Raw genomic sequence first — 23,513 nt, forward strand, 5'->3', positions numbered from 1 at the left:
GGAGAGAAGTTCTGTGCTGGTCCCGGGGGGGGGGGTACAGTGCGGCATGGTCTGAGTCCGGTCCTAGGTCGAGGGTAAGGAGGCTGTCCGTCAGATGCGAAGTGAGGTCCAAAGCGAGGAGCCAGGCGTGGTCAGGGTGCCGGCAGAAACAGGTTACCAGCAATGTTGCTCCCGTAGCCTGGGACTGGGCTGACTGGCCTTTATCTGCCCTGAGGCATAGGGCGGTCCCAGCCCACAGGTGACTCGCCTCTCCTGGCCTGGAGGCAAGCCCTCCTCCTGCGAGAACTTAGTTCCCTCCGCCTCTCTGCCCTGAGCCTCTGCAGCTCAGGAGAGGCTGGAGGGCTACCGGACCCAGAGGCAACCTCAGCTTCCCCTGACGGGGCTGAGAGTGGAGCACCTGCAGGCAATGGGTCCTCCATCACCTCAGGAGCCAGAGTGGAATCACCTGGTGCCTGCTCCTGAGGATCCGGCACAGGTGAGGGCGCTTCAGGCTCAAGCCCCTGCCCCGGCTCAGCTGGCCCTGGAGGTGTGGACTCCTGTGCAGGCTGGGATTCCTCCGGTTCAGCCTCTGAATCAGATTCCCAGGCCGTCACAAGTTGAGCAGCAAAAACGGATGCTCTGGAAAGATGGTGGGGCTCTCCTTCGTTGGAGGGTTTTAAGCAGAGGTTGGATTTGTCAGGTGTAATTCCCTCATTTCAGGGGGCTGGACTAGAGGACCTTCGAGTACCCTTCCAACTATGATACCTGGGTTCTCTGCAAGGGAAGCACGGACTCTTGGGGAACTTACAGTAGCCTTCCTGCCCCCCAGTGTGGGATCTTTGCTCATTAACTCTCCTTCCTCGCTCTAGGTCCGTTTGCCCCATGCCACAACAAGGTTCCCCCCGAGGGGGCGTTTCAGAACTGCGTGTACGATCTCTGTGGCACCGATGGGGACACAGGCTCTCTCTGCTTCGCCCTGCAGTCCTACGCCGATAGGTGTGCCCAAGCCGGAATTCCCATCGCCTGGAGGAACAGCACCTTCTGCCGTAATTATTTCTCTCATTTACATATAATAATAATAATAATAATAATAATAATAATACAGTGGTGCCTCGCAAGACTAAAAGAATCCGTTCCGCGAGTCTCTTCGTCTTGCGGTTTTTTTCCGTCTTGCGAAGCAAGCCCATTAGCGGCTTAGCGGATTAGCGCTATTAGCGGTTTAGCGGCTATTAGCGGCTATTAAAGGCTTAAGGGATTAGCGGATTAGCTGCTAAAAGGCTATTAGCGGCTTAGCGGGCTTAGTGGATCAGCTGTTAAGCGGCTTAGCGATCAGCTGTTAAGCGGCTTAGCGATTAGCTGTTAAGCGGCTTAGCGATCAGCTGTTAAGTGGCTTAGCAGCTTGGGAAAAAGGGGGGGGGGAACCCCGCAGGAACTCGCAAGACATTTTCGTCTTGCGAAGCAAGCCCATAGCAAATTCGTTTTGCGAAGCACCTCCAAAACGGAAAACCCTTTCGTCTAGCGGGTTTTCCGTCTTGCGAGGCATTCGTCTTGCGGGGCACCACTGTAATAATATTTTTTAATTTACACCCCGCCCTCCCCAGCCAAGACCGGGCTCAGGGCGGCTAACAACGAATAATAAAAACAAGTTGATTAAAATGCAATTTAAAAGATGAAGATACAACATGAAAACAATTAGGGAGCAATCTCTTCATAGGAGGAGAAAGGAAAAGGAAAGAGGGGGAGGGAATCAAACTGATTCCAAGCCAAAGGCCAGGCGGAACAACTCTGTCTTACAGGCCCTGCGGAAAGAAATCAGATCCCGCAGGGCCCTGGTCTCATGAGGCAGAGCGTTCCACCAAGCCGGGGCCAGTACTGAAAAGGCCCTGGCTCTGGTTGAGGCTAATCTGACTTCCTTAGGGCCCGGGACCTCTAGGGTGTTGCTATATATGGACCTTAAGGTCCTCCGTGGGGCATACCAGGAGAGGCGGTCCCGTAGGTACGAGGGTCCTAGGCCGTGAAGGGCTTTAAAAGTCAAAAACAGCACCTTAAATCTGACCCTGTACTCCACTGGGAGCCAATGCAGCTGGAAAAGCACTGGGTGAATATGCTCCCATGGCAGAGACCCTGTGAGGAGCCTCGCTGCAGCATTCTGCACCTGCTGGAGTTTCTGGGACAGCTTCAAGGGCAGCCCCACGTAGAGCAAATTACAGTAGTCAAGCCATGACCACCCATAGGTTACCTGCAAGCAGGTTCAGGAAAGCAGATCATTCATAGTTGAACTGTGGAACTCCCTGCCACAGGAGGCAGGCATGGCCACCAACTCGGGTGGCTTTAAAGGAGGAATGGACCTATTCACAGAGGAGGAGAGGGTGAACAGTGGCTGCTGGTCGCAATGGCTCGACTTCCCTCCTCAGTTGTAACCAGCCATATTTCTGAATCCCAGTTGCTGGAAACCGAAGGGGAGTGTTGCGTTCCAAAAGCAAGGAAGGACTGGACTCTGACTAATAGAATACACACGAGGCTTGACCAGCAAGACTCATGGAGGAGGTGCCAATCATAATAATCCTGTCCACCCCTCGGCCCAGGTCGTTTTATTCACAAAAGAACTTTTTACAGTGTTCGTGAGAACCAATCAAATTTCCTCTGAGCATTTCAAAAAACACACCACGTGGGACAAAGTTAAAGTTAAAACTAAGGTAAAGGTAAAGGTACCCCTGCCCGTACGGGCCAGTCTTGACAGACTCTAGGGTTGTGCGCTCATCTCACTCTATAGGCTGGGAGCCAGCGCTGTCCGAAGACACTTCCGGGTCAGGTGGCCAGCGTGACATCGCTGCTCTGGCGAGCCAGAGCCGCACACGGAAACGCCGTTTACCTTCCCGCTAGTAAGCGGTCCCTATTTATCTACTTGCACCCAGGGGTGCTTTCGAACTGCTAGGTTGGCAGGCGCTGGGACCGAACGAAGGGAGCGCACCCCGCCGCAGGGATTCGAACTGCCGACCTTTCGATCGGCAAGCCCTAGGCACTGAGGCTTTAACGCACAGCGCCACACGCGTCCCTAAAGTTAAAACTACAAAGAGCTAATTTGAGCATGCATACATTCTGGGGTAAATAAAACAGGACTAAAAAGGAGGATTGCATTCAGCAAAACCCCGGATGTCATAAACAGGAGAGACAGGATGGCAGTATTTACCATCTCCTTGTGAACTCTCTTCCTGGCCCCTAAGATCTACCTAAAGATTAACAAACTAGATCAAAGTTACCTCCTATCTTTATAGCTCAGGATGCCTGGTGAAGCAACCAGTCTGTGTTTCATAATGCTTATACCTGCCTGTCAGGCAGAGAAATAGCAAATGGCAGAGGTGCAGAGGTTTGTGGGATTTGATCAGAAATTATTGTCAATGAATCAAACCCAGTCAACGTCATGCTTTCATCGCGGTCACAATGGCTTGCTCCATATTTCATAATTCCTCATAGCAATCCCACCTGATCACTACAGGGGAGAGGGCTCTTGAGCCCAGATTCCTGCTTGCAGGTTTCTCCTTCGGACTCTGCGTACGCGAAGGGGCCGTACACACATCTGGTTATGGGGCCCAGTCGCTGTGATCGGGTTCCCAGGCCCCGGAGAATGCAGAATTTTTGGCTGCTGGGCTGTGGCTGCCAGACTAACAGGGGCACCTGGTTGGCCACTGTGAGAACTGGACTAAATGGGCCCTCTTTGGTGTGATCCTGCGCGCTCTTCTCATATTCTTATACAATGAGCTAAGATGACAGCAAATCACAAAGGCACCACAGAGCCCACCATGCTACCGTTTTCTAAATGGTGGTGTCAGAGGCTTAGTGCTGTCCAGCTGGCCATAGATAAGACTCTGGGCTCCCAGCCAGTTCCAAACAATTGATTTATTTGACAAAGTTCAAACGTACATCTCCAGCGTTTCCATTAGCCTCCTTCCCCTTGTGCGCAGTTGCTCCCTCTAATCTTACTCCTTTTCCGCACCCAGCATGCAAGTCTGCGAAAACTCCTCCCCTTACTTCCTCTGTGTACAGCATGACTTGTCCCTGGCTCATCCTCCTCCTCCTCTACGTCAGACTGACTGTCAGACGACAAGCTGCTGATAATCTCTTTAGGCTCTCTAAACTGCTGGTTTCTGTCCTTTCATCTTTTCCCGTTTGCCTCTCCCTGACAGGTGGCACCAGTGGTATCTTCTGGATACACCTTCCGTGTGTCCCCGCTGCTCCTTGGGACCTTATTCGTAGCTTTTCTTTATTTGTTTTCGGCCATATCGCCCAAGTGCCGTGTCGGACTTTGCTTAGATCAGCAAAGCACCATTGAAAGACTTCAAGGGCTACTGTGCCTTTGATCAAAAGCTTCTTGTTTGTAGGTTCGAACTGCTCTATTGCTTCCTGTTCGATGTTAGTGGAGTTAGTGGGGAACAGGAAGCAATAAAATGAGCTGGAGTTGCAAAATAAATAAATGAACTCTTGTTCTCTTTTTTTATTATTTAATAATTTTTTAATTGGAAATTTTATTTACAACATAACATAAACCCCCCACCCCCCATACAGAAATCCACCCTCATTAAGCGTGAACGTAACATACAATAAGCATAACATACCACAATACAAACAATCAAATAAAAGACTTCCTTTATCCTGTATCTGGCCTCATTATTTAACGTATTTTTTGCTCTATAAGACTCACTTTTTCCCTCCTAAAAAGTAAGGGGAAATGTGTGTGCGTCCTATGGAGTGAATGCAGGCTGCGCAGCTATCACAGAAGCCAGAACAGCAAGAGGGATTGCTGCTTTCACTGCGCAGCGATCCCTCTTGCTGTTCTGGCTTCTAAGATTCAGAATATTTTTTTTCTTGTTTTCCTCCTCCAAAAACTAGGTGCGTCTTGTGGTCTGGTGCGTCTTATAGAGCGAAAAATACGCTACTTCTTATAAGCTGTTTCCTTGATGAATAATTATTAAGACTTTTTCTAATTAAATATCCACAGTCTCCTTCAGACATTAATCAAAACAAGTCCAGGTATGTGTTTCTCAAAGGAGGACAATATCATTGCTTTATTCAATCTTTCTTTCTTTCTTCCTTCCTTCCTTCCTTCCTTCCTTCCTTCCTTCCTTCCTCCAGCCCTGAACTGCCCTGCTGGCAGCAACTACACATCTTGTGGCCCAGCCTGCCCTGCCACCTGCACGGAGCCCCCCTCCCGGAACAGCTGCAACCTGCCCTGCGTGGAGGGCTGCGTCTGCAATGAGGGCTTCGTCCTCAGCGGAGATCAATGTGTCCCCCTGGACCAGTGTGGCTGCACAGACCCCGGCGGCCAGTACCATCCGGTGAGAAGTGGGGGGACCCAAGCGGGCCGTACCTTCTGGTGAGAGGGAGGGGGACAGAGGGGTTGGCCTCCTCCAGACGACCCAAGATTCCTGGGTTTTGTGAAAAGAGAGGCCTGTTCTTCCTGGCTTCCTTCATCTCATGGTGCTTTAGCGAGTGGCATAAGCAAGGCAGACAAGCATCCCTTCTCCCCAAAATACCCATTTTTGGGTCACCACCCTGTAGGATCCAGAACCACAAGCAGTGATCCACCTGTTCTTACCCAGGGGATCCTTCGTGTAACCTGCTCCAGGGTCCTGGAAGTGAAGGTTCTTGGGTGCTCCTCAGGGTGGGGAAGGGCGGTGGGTGGGGTTCACAGCAGGACACCTGGGTCCTTTCCTCACTGCCCTCCCCCCTCCCTGTTCCTCAGGTTGGTGAGAGCTGGATGGGGAACAGCAACTGCACCCAGCGCTGTACCTGTGCGCCTCTCAACAATATCACCTGCGAGGAGTGGAGCTGCAGCCCCGTCCAGGAGTGCCAGCCCGTTGAGGGGCTCCTGGGTTGCCAAGACACCGGTAAGAACCCCTTTTCTCTCCTGGCCTCCTTCCCAGAGTGTTGCGTTCCGAAGGCAAAGGAAGGATTGGACCCTGATTAATAAAATACACACGAGGCTTGGCCAGCAAGACTCTGGGAGGAAGTGCCAATAATAATCCGTCACACCCTGGCCCAGGTCGTTTTATTCACAAAAGAACTTTTTACACAGTGTTCGTAAGAACCAATCAGATTTCCTCTGAGCATTTCAAAAAAACCTACCACGTGGGACTAAGTTAGATCAGAGAAATCATTTTAACTACAAAGACTACTTGGAGTATGCATACATGTTCAGTCTAAATAAAACAGGAATCAAGGAGGAATGCATTTAGCAAACCCCGAAGGTCATAAACAGGCAGTGAACAGGAAAGGAAAGATAGTATCTGTTGTTGTTGTTTAGTCGTTTAGTGGTGTCCGCCTCTTCGTGACCCCCTGGACCAGAGCACGCCAGGCACTCCTGTCTTCCACTGCCTCCCGCAATTTGGTCAAACTCATGCTGGTAGATTCGAGAACACTGTCCCACCATCTCGTCCTCCGTCCTCCCCTTCTCCTTGGGCCCTCCATCTTTCCCAACATCAGGGTCTTTTCCAGGGAGTCTTCTCTTCTCCTGAGGTGGCCAAAGTCTTGGAGCCTCAGCTTCAGGATCGGTCCTTCCAGTGAGCACTCAGGGCTGGTTTCCTTCAGAATGGAGAGGTTGGATCTCCTTGCAGTCCACGGGACTCTCAAGAGTCTCCTCCAGCACCAGAATTCAAAAGCATCAATACGAAGCTTTTTTGTGTTCCACGTACGTCTTTACGAATACAAGTGTCAGACGCGACAACTTTAAGAAGCAGTACCTGCAGAAAATGGACTTGTTCTTTGTAATGTTCCACATATGCCTTTGCAAAGTATAGTTGCTGCATGCAGGTATCAGACGAAAGAACTTAAGACAAGGATTCCTGGAATAATACCTTGTTTTGCCTTGCTGGGCTTCATCAGCTGTGCATTCTCTAAATAATACAGATAAACATAATAAGAGAAGGGGTCCGACGCCTGGTTGCCCTGACCCCCCTCCCTTTGTCCTCCAGGAGTGGCTGCCTGCCACGTGGCCGGCGACCCCCACTACTACACTTTCGATGGCACCATGGTCTCCTTCATGGGCACCTGCACGTACACCTTGGTGACGCTGTGCCACGCCGACCCCCGTCTCCCGGCCTTCAACATCACCGCCAAAAACGAGGAGCGGGGCCAGCCCGAAGCCTCCTACCTCCGCCTCGTGAACGTGGAGGTTGCCGGAGCCACAGTCACCCTGCAGAAAAGTCGGCGGGTGCTGGTAAGGGATCTTGCCCGAACGCAGGAGGGCAGAAGCAGAGGTCGTTTGCGGGGTGGGGTGTGTCTGCAAGGTTGCCTTCTTTATATGGGGGGCAGGGAGGGCTCCTGTGGAGGATGTCGAACGTCGGAAGGTTCAGGACAGGTAAAAAAAAAAATTCATTCTTCACACAGCGCATAGCTAAACTATGGAACTCCCTGCCACAAGAGGCAGTGCAGTGATGACTCCAAACCTAGATGGCTTTAAAAGGGGATTAAACAAATTCTTGGGTGGTGGGGAGATGGGATATAAAGGTAAAGGGTAAAAGGACTCCTGACCGTTAGGTCCAGTCGCGGCCGACTCTGCGGTTGTGGCGCTCATCTCGCTTTATTGGCTGAGGGAGCCAGCGTGCAGCTTCTGGGCCATGTGGCCAGCATGACTAAGCCACTTCTGGCGAACCAGAGCAGAGCACGGAAACGCCGTTTACCTTCCTGCTACCTATTTGTCTACTTGTACTGGTGTGCTTTCGAACTGCTAGGTTGCTAGGATCAGGGACCGAGCAACAGGAGCTCACCCCGTCATTGCGGGGATTCGAACCGCCGACCTTCTGATTGGCAAGCCCTAGGCTCTGTGGTTTAACCCACAGCGCCACCTGTGTCCCATGTTGGTCTGCCATAGTCGAAACAAATAAAACAATTCCATCCAGTAGCACCTTAGAGACGCTCATCTCGCTTTATTGGCTGAGGGAGCCGGCGTGCAGCTTCTGGGCCATGTGGCCAGCATGACTAAGCCACTTCTGGCGAACCAGAGCAGCACACGGAAACGCTGTTTACCTTCCCGCCGGAGTGGTACCTATTTATCTACTTGCACTTTGACGTGCTTTCGAACTGCTAGGTTGGCAGGAGCAGGGACTGAGCAACGGGAGCTCACCCCGTCATTGCGGGGATTCGAACCGCCGACCTTCTGATCGGCAAGCCCTAGGCTCTGTGGTTTAACCCACAGTGCCACCTGCATCCCTGCTTTAAAAGGTGCTTCAAAAGGGGATTAAACATATTATTGGGTGGTGGAGAGATGGGATATAGATGGATGGAATGAATGAATGAATGAAGACAGCCTCGTTCCACCTCGATCTCTCGTCTCGCCACAGATAGATGGCCAACGTGTCCGGACCCCCGTGGAGGGCCGCATTCCTGGCGTCTCCATCACCACCAGCGGGATCTACGTGGTCCTGGAGACCGATTTCGGGCTGGTGGTCAAGTTTGACGGAAACCATCACCTGGAGATCCAGCTGCCTGGAACTTACTTTGAGAAGGTAACTGGCGACTCAGCCGCAACGCTGCTCTCTGCTTCCGAAAGCCAGTTGCTGGAAGCCCAAGAAGGGAGAGTTGTTCTTGTGCTTGTATCCTGCGTGCGGGTTTCCCAGACTGGGCATCTTGTTGGCCACTGTGAGAACAGGATGCTGGACTAGAGGGGCCATGGGCCTGATCCAGCACCCTGTCCTTGTGTTCTCACCTACACGCCCAGTGTCAGTTTGTATTTCTTCGTCCAAAAAGTATTGATCTGATGTGTAGAGATCCATCCTGTTCTGCTTAATTCAAGAGGGTTCTGGAAGGTTTCTTCTCTGTGTGAAAGAAGGTTCTTGTTTGGGTTATATACATTCCGAGAAGCTGAGTACAGCTGGTTTAAACTCGTCCTATTATCTTTCTGTCAAGGTCACGCTGACTATAACAGTCAGGCCAGAAGGAGCCTTCCCCTCTGATACCCCCTCTTTTTTGACCAGTTTTGCTTTGTTTATCATCCTGAGCACCTACGCAAATTTTCCTCTGCACTTTAGACTTTTCCAGTCTTTTTCCAAGCACTTTTTCTTTCAACCCACCATTCCCCGCCCCATGAAAGTTAACTGTCAGGGGTCCTTTACCTTTTTTCTTTTAAGTGCAGTCGCAAACGACTCTGGGGTTGCAGCGCTAATCTCGGTTTACTGGCCGAGGGAGCCGACGTTCGTCCGCAGACAGTTTTTCCAGGTCATGTGGCCAGCATGACTAGGCTCTTCTGGCAAACCAGAGCAGCGCACGGAAACAGCGTTTACCGTCCCGCCAGAGCGGTACCTATTTATCTACTTGCACTTAGTGCTTTCGAACTGCTAGGTTGGCAGGAGCAGGGACCCAGCAACGGGAGCTCACCCCGTCAATGCGGGGATTCGAACCGCCAACCTTCCTATCGGCAGGCCCTAGGCTCTGTGGTTTAGACCACAGTGAAAACCTGCTCCTTAAAGCTATCCAAGTCTAAATGGTTTCTGGATCCCACCTGCGCCCCGAGAGCCTCCCTGTTGGTTTTCCCTCTCCCTGCCGATTTAAGGTGTCCTGCACAAAAACCATAACTTCCGCCTTCCCATCCCCAGGTGTGTGGGATGTGCGGCAGCTTCAACAACCAGAGCGGAGATGACCTCCTGATGCCAAACGGGCACTTGGCCACCAACGCCAGTCAGTTTGGGAACAGCTGGAAGGCACCGGGAGACGCTGACCCAGGGTGAGGAGGCAGGGGCGTGCAATGGCGCGGCCAGAGCACTCTGGCCGGGGAGCGCAGAGTCATAGCTGTCAACTTACAGATTTGAAAATAAGGGGCCAGCAGCCTCGAAAATAAGGGGTCAGCAGCCAAAATAAGGGATTTTCAGAGCACAGGTATGTTCGACCAAGCCAAAGGCAGAAAGCCCAGCCAGCAGCCAAACGAAGCCTCAAGTGGTGGTTCCCACAGCGCAGCAACCCAGCAAAGGGGATGCAGCAAGGGAAACCACCGTCCCCTCTCCGCTGGGAAGCGCTGAGCAAAGCCGAGTCCCCAGGCAACGCGGCTGATTTGATTGGCACAAGGCATGGAAGCTCCACCCCCCCAGTCGTTCTCAGACTCCTTATTGGGTGAGCAACGCAGCCAAGCAACACAGCTGGAGCCTCCCTCCTCCCTGGCCGGCTGGGAGGGAGGGAGAGGAGCTGCTTCCTTTGAAACCCGGGAAATTTAAGGGACGTCATCAAGAAGGGACAGCAGCTGGACACAGCGCTGGGATAAGGGACTTTCCCGCCAAATAAGGGACAGTTGACAGCTATGGGCGGGGTGTAAATAAAAATTATTATTATTATTATTATTATTATTATTATTATTATTATTATTATTAACTCCCTTGGGCTGCCTTTGAGGGCCCGTGTGCACAGCGAGGGTTTTGAGGAGGTTGCCGCGGGCGACAGTCACAAAATGGCCGCTGTGGCAGTGGCGAAACACAAAATGGCTGCCACAAGGACGACCAAGGTGACCCAGGGCCTGATGAAGAACAGTGGGGGGAGTTGGGTATTTTTAGCCTAGAGAGCAGTAGACTGAGAGGGGATAGGATAGCCACCTTCAAAAATCTGAAGGGATGACACACGGAAGATGGATCACGCTTGTTTTTTCCTGCTTAAAAGTTACAAGGAAGGCGATTCCGACTAGACATTAGGAAGAACTTTCAGACACCCTCGGAAGGTGGTGGTTCTCTGCTTTAAGTAGAGGGTGGACGGCCATCTGCAAGGGATTTTTTAGCTGCGATTCCTCCATTTCAGGGGGTTGGACTAGATGACCGCTGGGGGTCCCTGCCCACAACCCTATGATTCTTTGACAGAAAGCTTTTCCCTACATTATCATCTATGTTGTGTGATTAATGGCAGGCGAGTTAAGTTCTTCGCAGACCAGTTCTTTCCCCCTCCCATCAGTCAGAGGGTCAGACTAGGACCTGGGAGGGAGCCGGGTTCGAATCTCCCCATGGCCACTGTAAAGCTCCCTGGAGGACCTTGGGAGCCAGTCGCCCTCAGCCTTACTCATCTTGCAGGGTGAGAATAAAATGGGGAGAACCCCTAAACTCCTTGGGGGAGAATAGGTGGGGTTCAAATTCTTTAGCTGTCATTCCTGCATTGCTGGGGGGGGGTTGGTCTAGATGGCCCTTGGGGGTCCCTTCCAACCCTACGGTTCTGTAAAATGAACAAGCAACACCCTCGCCCCCTCCTTCTGCCCCCAGCTGCCAGCCAGACAACCGCGAGGACCTGGAGCCCCCCTGCTCGGCCCAGGAGATGGAGCGCCTTCGCGGCCAGTGCCGTGAGATCCTGGGGCCCAAGTACCAGGCCTGCCACGGCACCATCGACCCCCAGCCCTTCTTCCAGAACTGCCTGTACGACATGTGCGAGTACCAGGGCATGGCCTCAGTGCTCTGCGACAACATCCAGTCCTACGTGGAGGCCTGCAAGAGCCAAGGCGTGGACAGCATCTCGTGGAGGAACAGCACCTTCTGCCGTGAGTCAAAGGCCCCCCAAAGCACTTCACACTGAGTGTCAGGAGTTCAGCCTACACTCGAGTAGGACCCCTGGCAGAGACACATGCCCAACTGGCATGTTCCCTCCCCCCTGGTCGATCGATCGGGAGCTTCAAAAGCTTTCTTCAGCCCGAACATCACAGCGACCGATGCCAACCGACACCGGCACGCTTAGGGATCCGCAGAGTTTGCGCAGTCCTTTCATGACAGACCTTAGCAACTCAGCATTTTGATTAGGTAAAGGGACCCCTGACCATTAGGTCCAGTCGTGGCCGACTCTGGGGTTGTGGCGCTCATCTCGCTTTACTGGCCGAGGGAGCCGGCGTACAGCTTCTGGGTCATGTGGCCAGCAGGACTAAGCTGCTTCTGGTGAACCAGAGCAGCGCACGGAAACGCCGTTTACCTTCCCGCCGGAGCGGTACCTATTTATCTACTTGCGCTTTGACGTGCTTTCGAACTGCTAGGTGGGCAGGAGCAGGGACCGAGCAACGGGAGCTCACCCCGTCATTGCGGGGATTCGAACCGCCGACCTTCTGATCGGCAAGCCCTAGGCTCTGTGGTTTAACGCACAGTGCCACCCGCGTCCCTAGCATTTTGGCTAACGTACTTTATTTACATATAAACACACACGGAGCACTGCAACATGGCTCCCTCTCTCTCTAGCAGCATCAGAGAGCAAAGAGAAAAAGAAAAAAGGACAATAGTCCCACTTCACGGAACACAGGAACACAAACATCCTGTCTCCTGGAGTCAAAACATATACCGTCATGTGATAGACAACAATCCCATGACTGCAATCATGGAGCAGGAATTCTAACAGTGAGGAGGCCTCGTTCCAGAGGCTTGCAAGCTCAAGGCCGTTTGATGAGCTGCTAAAGGGGTTCCTCATGGAGAACCCTCGCTGCCAAGCTCAGCCGGAAGCAATTGTAGAAGCAGAACCTGAAAGCAGGAATCTTTTAATTAAAGAGGCAGGTGACCTTTTTCGCTGCACGGGACCAACTTTTAATTACTATTGTAGATCCTGGGCATTGGTGGATGGTATAGTATTATTAAAGGTCACAGCCCCATATACATTGAAAGCACTATTAAAACACTTTTAAGAGTCATGGGAAATCCAAGGAAATGTGGAAATATCTGGGGGCTGAAGGATACTGTGTCTGGCACCCCTGAGATCACTGGATGAAACAATGTTTTTAATTGTAACTCAATCAATCAATCAAATTGTTGTGGGCGCTGGGAATTGTAGCTTGGTTTGCTCAGCGCCCCTGAAAAAATATAGTTTCCAGGGTGTGTGTTTTTTGAGGGAGGGGCATACATTCAATCAATAAATCAATAAAACTTTTTTTGTTGAGGGTGCTGGGAATTGTAGCTCAGTGAGATCAGCGCCCTGAACAAACTACAGTTCCCAGGGTTCTTTGGGAGGAAAGCCAAAGTACAGTGGTGCCTCGCAAGACGAAATTAATTCATTCTGTGAGTTTTTCCGTAGAGCGAGTTTTTTCGTCTTGCGAAGCACCATGGCGGGGAGGGGTGGGGAGAAGCAGGGCAGCTGCCGCAGCCTGTCCTTGGACTCACCCGCGCCTTGTGGACACCGCGCGACGCGGCTGCTGGAGGGCGGCGGGGCTCAGGAGCGCGACTCCGGCTGCAGCGCTGGCTGCTGGCGGCAACGGCTCCTGAGGGGAGCACGCGAGGGGGGGTGGGCAGCGGCGCGAGGCAGCGGGAAGGTCGGAAGGTCGGCCGGAAGGTGGGAGGGAGCCGGAGGAGCAGGGAAGCGAGCGTGCGACCGTCGCCATGACAGGAGAGGCAGGGCTGTTTCGTCTAGCGAAGCAAGCTCTTAGGAAAATCCGTCTTGCGAAGCACCTCAGAAAACGAAAAACCCTTTCGTCTAGCGGGTTTTCGTCTTCCGAGGCATTCATCTTGCGGGGTACCACTGTATAAGAGTGCTCTCAACGTAAGGAGCAAACCCCTGCTTTTTTATGCTCCCAGCAGATTGCGGGGGAAAGCGACCTACTAGCACCTAAAAGAGCCACGCTGTATGTTCTTCCTTTGTTGCCACGCGTAGAAAATACCTCTATTCCTAACAGCCGCCGTCTCCTCTTCCCCGCCTCCCCCTTCCTCCCCCTGCAGCCCTGCCCTGCCCGGCTCACAGCCACTACACCGAGTGCTCCGCTCCCTGCCCGGCCACCTGCTCCAACCTCTACGCCCCAGCCAGCTGCCAGCGCCCCACGACCTGCGTGGAGGGGTGCGCCTGCGACCGGGGCTACGTGCTGAGCGACGACAGCTGCGTCTTGATGCGGGACTGCGGGTGCCTGAGCACCCAGAACGAGTACTACAACGTAAGTGGAAGGGGACTCCCAGCACGGTCACAGCAGCCGGCCGGCAGTCGTGGAATTGTAAGAGTTGCAACGCAGGAATCTTTTGCCCAGTGTGAGACTCGAACACAGGACCCTAAGATTTAGAGTCTGGGGCTGATGGGAATAGTAGTCCGGAACATGTGGCTTGGTTGCCGTCGGGCTGATGCTCCTAAGAGAACCCGGGCGAAGAAGTCCAGATAATGAAGAAGTCCAGATAACGAAGAAGCTGCCACTCTCATGATAGCTTCTGCAAATCATTTATTAAACGTGATGTTTTGAGGTCAAGCCTCTGTTGGGCGATGGGAGAAGCATGACCTACTGAAATATACTCGGAGTCGAGAGTGGATTTCATGCTCTTTATTCAGCTCATAGTGGTGAGGAGGAACGGAAGTTCCCCCAGAATGTCTGCTTTATATACATTATTTACACAATGGGCTGCACGTGATTGGCTAGTTCCGGGATTCTCCTGTAGGCCAATCAGGTTGCGGATTCACACCCACCTGGAGCTGGATTGGGTGGCTCCTGTGGACCAATCAGATTGCTGCATTCCGAATCCTATTGTTTAGGACCAATCAGACTGCTGCATTCTGGGTCCTATTGTTCTAGGACCAATCAGACTGCTGCATTCTGAATCCTATTGTTCTAGGACCAATCAGACTGCTGCATTCTGAATCCTATAGTTCTAGGACCAATCAGACTGCTGCATTCTGGGTCCTATTGTTCTAGGACCAATCAGACTGCTGCATTCTGAATCCTATAGTTCTAGGACCAATCAGATTGCTGCATTCTGAATCCTATTGTTCTAGGACCAATCAGACTGCTGCATTCTGGGTCCTATTGTTCTAGGACCAATCAGACTGCTGCATTCTGAATCCTATAGTTCTAGGACCAATCAGACTGCTGCATTCTGAATCCTATTGTTCTAGGACCAATCAGACTGCTGCATTCTGAATCCTATTGTTCTAGGACCAATCAGACTGCTGCATTCTGAATCCTATAGTTCTAGGACCAATCAGACTGCTGCATTCTGAATCCTATTGTTCTGAGACCAATCGGACTGCTGCATTCTGAATCCTATTGTTCTAGGGCCAATCAGACTGCTGCATTCTGAATCCTATAGTTCTGGGACCAATCAGACTGCTGCATTCTGAATCCTATAGTTCTGGGACCAATCAGACTGCTGCATTCTGAATCCTATAATTCTAGGGCCAATCAGACTGCTGCATTCTGGACCCTATTGTTCTAGGACCAATCAGATTGCTGCATTCTGAATCCTATTGTTTGGGACCAATAAGATTGCTGCATTCTGAATCCTATTGTTCTAGGACCAATCAGACTGCTGCATTCTGAATCCTATTGTTCTAGGGCCAATCAGACTGCTGCATTCTGGATTCTATTGTTCTGGGACCAATCAGACTGCTGCATTTTGGATACTATTCCACTCAGTACCTGACACCTGCCTTGCAGAGTTGGGGACGGGTTTTGACGCAGCCCCCTAACTGCCTCCCCTCTGCCTTTGCAGCCTGGAGAAACCTGGGTGACGGCCAATTGCCGCGAACGCTGCACCTGCGTCGGGAACGGGAAGATCACCTGCCAGTCCTTCCGGTGCCTGGATGGGTCCGTGTGCGCCCTCAGCACCGCGGGGCTTCACTACTGCCGCCCAAACAGTGAGTGGGAAGCGGAGTCAACAGCGGGGGGGGGGGGGCTGAGATGGCGGAGGGGGGGGGAACTGGGAGAGCAGCAGTACCCAGGCAGGGTCAGTCGGTCCAGCCGTTGGGAAAGGAAGTAGTTCTGCAACTGCCTAGGCTGGACTACCGCAACACACTCTACTCCGGGGCTGTCCTTGGAGACTACCGTATTTTTCGCTCCCTAAGACGCACCTGACCATAAGACACACGAATTAGAGGAGGAAAACAAGGAAAAAAATATTCTGAACAAAAGAGTGGATGTATGGTTTTTGTGGTTCATGCTGTGGCCACAGACATGGGATCTGATGGTGAATTTGGGGTGACCCAATGTAAAAATCCTGAGGATCCATGGGCTTTTACCTCCCCCTCCCAGGCAGCCTCCTTTATCGCTAACATCCCTTATCTCCTCCTTAAGGTCCTCTGTGGGGCATACCGGGAGAGGCGGTCCCATAGGTACGAGGATCCTAGGCCGCATAGGGCTTTAAAGGTCAAAACCAGCACCTTAAACCTGACCCAGTACTCCACTGGGAGCCAGTGCAGTTGGTATAGCACCGGGTGAATGTGATCTCGCAGCGAGGACCCCGTAAGGAGTCTCGCTGCGGAATTCTGCACCCGCTGGTCTTCCCGTTGATCATTCATTCACCCCACACATTTCAAGTAGTTCTCCCCATCACTTTCCAAGCAGCACAACATCCGTGTTTCTCTTTTCGGTGGTGATGTTGCGTTAGGGCGTTTATTGTGTGTTAATTGTGCAGACCTAAAGCCTAAGTCATGGGGACACAGGTGGCGCTGTGGGTTAAACCACAGAGCCTAGGGCTTGCCGATCAGAAGGTTGGCGGTTCGAATCCCCGCGACGGGGTGAGCTCCCGTTGCTCGGTCCCTGCTCCTGCCAACCTAGCAGCTCTAAAGCACATCAAAGTGCAAGTAGATAAATAGGTACCACTCTGGCGGGAAGGTAAACGGCGTTTCCCTGCGCTGCTCTGGTTCGCCAGAAGCGGCTTAGTCCTGCTGGCCACGTGACCCGGAAGCTGTATGCCGGCTCCCTCGGCCAGTAAAGTGAGATGAGCGCCACAACCCCAGAGTCGGCCATGACTGGACCTAATGGTCAGGGGTCCCTTTACCTAAAGCCTAACAAGGCACTGGTGGTGGTGCTGAGAAAGATGCCGCGTTGCCAAGAACAAGGAGAATCCATAGGTGCCCAGAGGTTGGCAGAGATGGTGGGGAAGTCTCCCCTGCAATGGGGGCCTTGTCAAAATGGGCTGTGATTCTGGAAGGAATGGGTGTTTCTGAGAATGCCATGGCATTATTACGGAGGGAGAAAACTGTATTTATCAGGAATTGAAAATCCTGCCGATATTCACCCAGAAAGGTTGTCAGTGATATGGGCTTCAGATTTTTGAGAAAAAGTACAGGTGGGGCTGATGGGAATGTCAGTCCAAGATTCCTGGATGGCAGCAGATTAAGGCTGCGCTCGTTCTTATATAATAAAATATGGTTTACGTTTAGGGATATCAGTTGGTCGTATTAAATTTATTTTTGCATTCCACCACCCCCAATTATCATTTTGAAGGAGTGTCTCCACCTCCATCCTTCTGCCCGGACACTGAGGTCCAGCGCCGAGGGCCGTCTGGCGGTTCCCTCACTGTGAGAAGCCAAGGAGCAGGGAACCAGGCAGAGGGCCTTCTTGGTGGTGGCGCCCGCCCTGTGGAACACCCTCCCACCAGATGTCAAGGAAATAAACAACTACCTGACTTTTAGACGACATCTGAAGGCAGCCCTGTTTAGGGAAGCTTTTAATGTTTAATAGGTTATTGTATTTAAGTGTTTTGTTGGAAGCCGCCCAGAGTGGCTGGGGAAACCCAGCAAGAGGGGCGGGGTATAAATAATAAATTATTATTATTATTATTATTATTTGAAAAATAGCAATGCAAAGGCTCGGCCTCGAGACACAGTAAGGACGTTTCCTCTGAGCATGTGCATAATGCTCGCCCGCAACTTTTCACTTTCCTAACATGGCTCTCCTCCTTCCCAGGATTCCACCAGTGCGTGATTTCCGGAGACCCCCACTACAACACTTTTGACAACTTCGCCCACCACTTCCAGGGGCGCTCCACTTACACCTTGACCAGGACCCTGGCTGACCTTCCGGAGTCTCTCGAACCCCTCTCCGTGGCGGGCAGGAACCGCCGCCGCTTCCCTTTCCAGAGCTTCTCCTTCCTGCGCGAGGTCTACGTCGAGGTGTACGGCTACAGCATCCAGTTGTTGCAGGGGAGGAAGATGGCGGTGAGAGCCCCATACGACGCGGGAAACCGTGCGAGGCTTTTTTTGGGGGGGTCCCCTCCTGCAGATCATTTGTCCCCTGAGCAAACGAGGACTCTCATTTCCACCTCCTCCCTGCTCTTAAACACTGATGCCGTATGAGGATTCGTGAAGCCGAACGTTGGACTATTCCGTACAGATAAAAGGAAGTCCATCTTTCCGCAGTGCAGACTTTAACTGTGGAACTCCCTGCCACTGGAGCCACTAACTTAGATGGCTTTAAAAGAGGATCAGATTCGTGGAGGAGAGGGGCCACTGTGAGGACAGGATGCTGGCTAGGAGCCACTGATAGCCCTCGCCTCCTCCATGGATTTGCCCAGTCCTCTTTTGAAGCCATCTATGTTGGTGGCAATGGGATGCGGGTGGCGCTGTGGGTTAAAGCACAGAGCCTAGGGCTTGCCGATCAGAAGGTCGGCGGTTCGAATCCTCGCGACGGGGTGAGCTCCCGTTGCTCGGTCCCTGCTCCTGCCAACCTAGCAGTTTGAAAGCACGTCAAAGTGCAAGTAGATAAATAGGTACCGCTCCAGCGGGAAGGTAAACGGTGTTTCCGTGCGCTGCTCTGGTTCGCCAGAAGCGGCTTAGTCATGCTGGCCACATGACCCGGAAGCTGCACACCGGCTCCCTCGGCCAATAAAGCGAGATGAGCACCACAACCCCAGAGTGGGCCACAACTGGACCTAATGGTCAGGGGTCCCTTTACCTTTACCTTTATGTTGGTGGCAGGGAGTTCCGTAGTTTAACTATCTGTCCTAAATCGTCCAACATGCGGCTTAATGGGATGCCCACAAGTTATAGTGCAGGGGTCAGCAAACTTTTTCAGCAGGGGGCTGGTCCACTGTCCCTCAGACCTTGTGGGCGGCCAGACTATATTTTGGAAAATAATAATAATGAACGAATTCCTATGCCCCACAAATAACCCAGTGATGCATTTTAAATAAAAGCACACATTCTACTCATGTACCGTATTTTTTGCTCTATAAGACACACCAGACCATAAGACGCTTCTAATTTTAGAGGAGGAAAACAAGAAAAAAAAATATTCTGAATCTGCGCAGCGCCTCTCCAGCGAAGAGAAGTCAGAATAGCAAGAGGGATTGCTGCACAGCGAAAGCAGTGATCTCTCTTGCTGTTCTGGCTTCTGGGATAGCTGCGCTGCCTGCATTCGCTTCATAAGACGCAGACACATTTCCCCTTACTTTTTAGGAGGGGGAAAAGTGTGTCTTATAGAGCGAAAAATACGGTAAAAACACCAGGCAGGCCCCACAAATAACCCAGAGGTGCATTTTAAAGAAAAGGACACATTCTACTCATGTAAAAACACGCTGATTCCCGGACGGTCTGCAGGCTGGATTTAGAAGGCGATTGGGCCGCATCCGGCCCCCGGGGCCTTAGTTTGCCTACCTGTGTTGTAGTGTTATGAGAGAGGGAGGGAAAAACACACCTTTCTCTATCTGGTTTCTGTGCGAATCATTTTTATGAACTCCTATCATGTGGCCTCTTGGCTGCCTTTTCTCTAAACGAAGCAGTCCCAAACGCTGCAAGGTTTTTCTTCGCTCCATCCCCTTGATCATTGTTGATTGCCCATTCTTTCGAGTTTTATTTATTTATTAACGTTCTCATGTTACATCGGTAAACGTTATCATATTACATCGCAAGGCTTATTATAATATAATTTTCAGCATGTATACAAAGTTCATGTACACAGTTTATATACCTAAAGAAAAGAACCAAGGACAAAAAACTGTTCCACAATCATATATGTACCAACACATCGGACTTCCTGTCTATCCCGTTGTATATTCCTTTTTTTACAAATGAACGTACTCTTATTATTGTATATTTCTTTACATTTTATCTAATACAGTGGTGCCTCGCAAGACAAAATTAATTCGTTCCGTGAGTCTCTTCGTCTAGCGGTTTTTTCGTCTTGCGAAGCAACCCTATTAGCGTCTTAGCGGATTAGCGCTATTAGCGGTTTAGCGGCTATTAGCGGCTATTAAAGGCTTAAGGGATTAGTGGATTAGCTGCTAAAAGGCTATTAGCGGCTTAGCGGCTTAGAAAAAGAGGGTGGGGAGCGGGGAAAAAACTCCAGACTCGCAAGACATTTTCGTCTTGCGAAGCAAGCCCATAGGGAAATTCGTCCTGCGAAGCGCATTGAAAAACGGAAAACCCTTTCGTCTAGTGGGTTTTCCATCTTGCGAGGCATTCGTCTTGCGGGGCACCACTGTACATTCCTATATCAACATGTACCCTTGGTCTTATTTCTCAACTCATTCTCTCTCCAACGTCAATCGAATGTTAGCATAGATAGCGAACCTTTGCTATATTTTTCAACATATATCTTATCTCTATCCCGCTTTTCTACATACTCTGGCTTCTCCTCAGATCGTATAAATCTTTCGCCTTTTCGATTGCACTTTCCAGGTAAATGGCGTGATGGTCACCACCCCGTACTCGCCCCGGGACGGGCTCCAGATCACCCAGAGAGGCCGCACCATCTGCGTGGAAACAGACTTTGGGCTCTCCGTTTACTTCGACGGCCGGGATTTTGGTGGTGAGGATAAATGAGCACACGGGGAGAAGGGGCTGCATCCTCCCTCCTGTAAGGAACATCAGGGCCAGGCCAGGCCAGAAGCCACAAACTTAGCCTCGCGCCAACTCTGGCAGGCAGCATCTCTTTTCCCCCAAATTTTTTTAATTGGTTTTCACACTATTATAAACAAACAAACAAACACATAAGACAAACAAACATAAATCATAGCCTTATTAAAAATGACACTTATTAACATTGTTAAGTGACTTCCTCGCATCCCCTTGGTTGAATTTCATTGCATTTGGTTTTCCAAATCACCTTTCTTATAAAATTTAACTTAAACATTAACATCCTTAATTCTTCACTTTATGAAATTAAACGTATTAATTCATCACTTAACATAAATAAAATCCTAAGCCCATTAAGTATCTGCAAGCTGTTTTCAGTTAATTTAACTAAATCATCCTTAAATTTAATCCACTCTTCCTGGTACTCCTCCTCCTTCTGGTCGCGGACTCTTCCGGTCAGGTCTGCCAGCTCCAAAAAATCCATTATCTTCATCTGCCATTCTTCTATCTTTGGTAATTCTTAGGTTTTCCACTTTTCAGCTAACAAAATACAAGCAGCAGTTGCGGCATACAAAAATAATTTAACATCTTTCTTGGGCAATTCCAAACCTGTTATTCCATGAAGAAAGGCTTCTGGTTTCTTTATAAATGTATATTTCAACATTTTTTTTCAGTTCATTATAGTGGCAGGCACCATCTCAGAGTGGGTTTAAGGGCAGAAGGAGGGGACTTTTTAAAAGGCTCTGAGCCATTTCCTTAGCACTCCCCCAGCCCAGCTTGCAGCCTGGCATGCCACACTCTCCCTGAGTCTCTCCCAGACCTCAGAAGAGTGCTCTGGTTGCTTGAAAAGTCAACCCTAAACTCCTGGTAGCCTGAATGCCAAGCGCTTGGGCAGATGGGGATTCCAAAACCCTGAGGTTGGCAAGCAAGCAACACTTCATCAGTCTAACCCCCTGCAATGCAGGAATCAAATTAATACAGCCGTACATCGGATCCCGAATGCCCTGGAACTCGGACCTTTTGGCTCCCAAACACCGGAAACCCAGAAGCGATTGTTCCGGTTTGTGAACTTTCCTTTGGAACCCGAACGTCCAATGGGGCTTCTGTGGGATCTGATTGGCTGCAGGAACTTCCTGCAGCCAATCAGAACCCGTAATTTGGTTTTTGTACATTTTGGAAGTCGAACGGACTTCCGGAACGGATTCCGTCCGACTTCCAAGGTATGGCTGTACATCAAAGTTGTAGAACAGGTGTTGGGCACAGTAAAGGCTTTCAAAATCAGAATATGTGTATGAAAGAACCCAAGGAAGGGAAATGATTGAAGGACAGATGTAAAGGCTAAGAGACGTGCAGTGAATGCGGTGGAAGTCTTTTATAATATTTTAACTAGGATTTATATATTGTAATGTTTGAAGCATGCATTAGGTAATATTGGTTATGAAAAGTATTTTTCTTCTACTTTTCTTTTGTCTTTCAGTCTGCATTTTGGAAAACATGTATATAAACATGTTTACAGTGTTATGTATTGTTCTTTGGTTCTCTTTCTTTTCCTTTTCTTGTAAAATTCAAGAAAGAAAAAAATTGCCGTATTTTTTGCTCTATAAGACTCGCTTTTTCCCTCCTAAAAAGTAAGGGGAAATGTGTGTGCGTCTTACGGAGCGAATGCAGGCTGCGCAGCTATCCCAGAAGCCAGAGCAGCAAGTGGGATTGCTGCTTTCGCTGCGCAGAGATCCCTCTTGCTGTTCTGGCTTCTGAGATTCAGAATATATATTTTTTCTTGTTTTCCTCCTCCAAAAACTAGGTGCGTCTTGTGGTCTGGGGCGTCTTATAGAGCGAAAAATACGGTGCAAAATCTGAATATGTGGAAGGCTCAAAGATTGTCCCCACCCCAACTGGTCTAGGGCTCCCCCCATATGGGCACTACGTTCACCCCTTTTTCTCTCCACCCCACCCAGAGATCGTCCTCCCCAGCACCTATCGGAACTACGTGGGAGGGCTCTGCGGGAATTACGACGGGCAGCGGAACAACGAGTACATGAAACCCGACAGAACGTGGACCCGGAGCCTCAACACCTTTGGGAACAGCTGGGAGGTCAAGGTCCCCAGCAGAGAAAGGGAGGCTGACAGCCATCCTCGCATCAGGTCAGCCCCCGGGGCACCTCTTGTCCCTCATGCTCGGCTTCCCCCTCATTCAGCAGTTGATCTCCAAACAAGAAGCAGCAAGCTGGGTTCAAACTCCCTAGAGAAGCAGACCTTGCTTTTAGCAGACAGGGACCAGGGCTCTGATAACACTAAAAGGTAAAGGGACCCCTGTCCATTAGGTCCAGTCGTGGCCGACTCTGGGGTTGCAGCGCTCATCTCGCTTTACTGGCCGAGGGAGCCAGCGTACAGCTTCCGGGTCATGTGGCCAGCAGGACTAAGCCGCTTCTGGCGAACCAGAGCAGCGCACGGAAAAGCCGTTTACCTTCCCACCGGAGTGGTACCTATTTATCTACTTGCACTTTGACGTGCTTTCGAACTGCTAGGTTGGCAGGAGCAGGGACCGAGCAACGGGAGCTCACCCTGTCGCGGGAATTCGAACCGCTGATCTTCTGATCGGCAAGTCCTAGGCTCTGTGGTTTAACCCACAGCGCCACCCATGTCCCCTCTGATAACACTACGCTGAGCAAAACAGAGCAAAAACAGTAGCCTTATGTGGCCTAGGACCCACGTACCTACGGGACCGCCTCTCCTGGTATGCCCCGCGGAGGACCTTAAGGTCCACAAATGACAACATTCTGGAGGTCCCAGGTCGCAAGGTGGTTAGATTGGTTTCAACTCGGGCCAGGGCCTTTTCAGCACTGGCCCTGACGTGGTGGAACGCTCTGTCCCAAGAGACCAGGGCCCTGAGGGACTTGACATATTTCTGCAGGGCCTGCAAGACAGAGCTGTTCCGCCTGGCCTTTGGTTTGGATTCAGTCTGAACCCTATGCTTCCCTCCCCTTATGGTCTTGATTTATTGGCTATTTTAAAATGAGGCTGCATTTTAACCTGTATTTTTACATTGGTTTTCTTTCCCCCCC

The 23,513-nt window shown here is 50.9% G+C and overlaps 1 protein-coding gene and 1 long non-coding RNA gene across 2 annotated transcripts in view; both read left to right on the plus strand.

Annotated features, from left to right (window-relative positions):
• LOC310663275 overlaps nucleotides 1-23,513 on the plus strand; it is a 97,708-nt gene that overhangs the window by 57,732 nt on the left and 16,463 nt on the right. The gene's annotated exons all lie outside the window — the stretch shown is intronic.
• The window catches only part of ZAN (zonadhesin), a 69,253-nt gene that overhangs the window by 36,443 nt on the left and 9,297 nt on the right, over nucleotides 1-23,513 (plus strand). Inside the window, exons 18-29 of the mRNA XM_083409598.1 lie at nucleotides 849-1,025; nucleotides 5,110-5,312; nucleotides 5,720-5,864; nucleotides 6,948-7,192; nucleotides 8,316-8,480; nucleotides 9,567-9,694; nucleotides 11,202-11,473; nucleotides 13,617-13,825; nucleotides 15,366-15,510; nucleotides 17,564-17,814; nucleotides 20,275-20,404; nucleotides 22,407-22,593. Coding sequence (XP_083265724.1) covers nucleotides 849-1,025; nucleotides 5,110-5,312; nucleotides 5,720-5,864; nucleotides 6,948-7,192; nucleotides 8,316-8,480; nucleotides 9,567-9,694; nucleotides 11,202-11,473; nucleotides 13,617-13,825; nucleotides 15,366-15,510; nucleotides 17,564-17,814; nucleotides 20,275-20,404; nucleotides 22,407-22,593 — 2,257 coding nt within the window. The remainder of the gene's footprint in view (nucleotides 1-848; nucleotides 1,026-5,109; nucleotides 5,313-5,719; nucleotides 5,865-6,947; nucleotides 7,193-8,315; nucleotides 8,481-9,566; nucleotides 9,695-11,201; nucleotides 11,474-13,616; nucleotides 13,826-15,365; nucleotides 15,511-17,563; nucleotides 17,815-20,274; nucleotides 20,405-22,406; nucleotides 22,594-23,513) is intronic.

The sequence above is a fragment of the Podarcis tiliguerta genome, assembly GCF_965153285.1.
Source record: "Podarcis tiliguerta genome assembly, chromosome: 13".
In the NCBI taxonomy this organism is placed as follows: domain Eukaryota; kingdom Metazoa; phylum Chordata; class Lepidosauria; order Squamata; family Lacertidae; genus Podarcis; species Podarcis tiliguerta.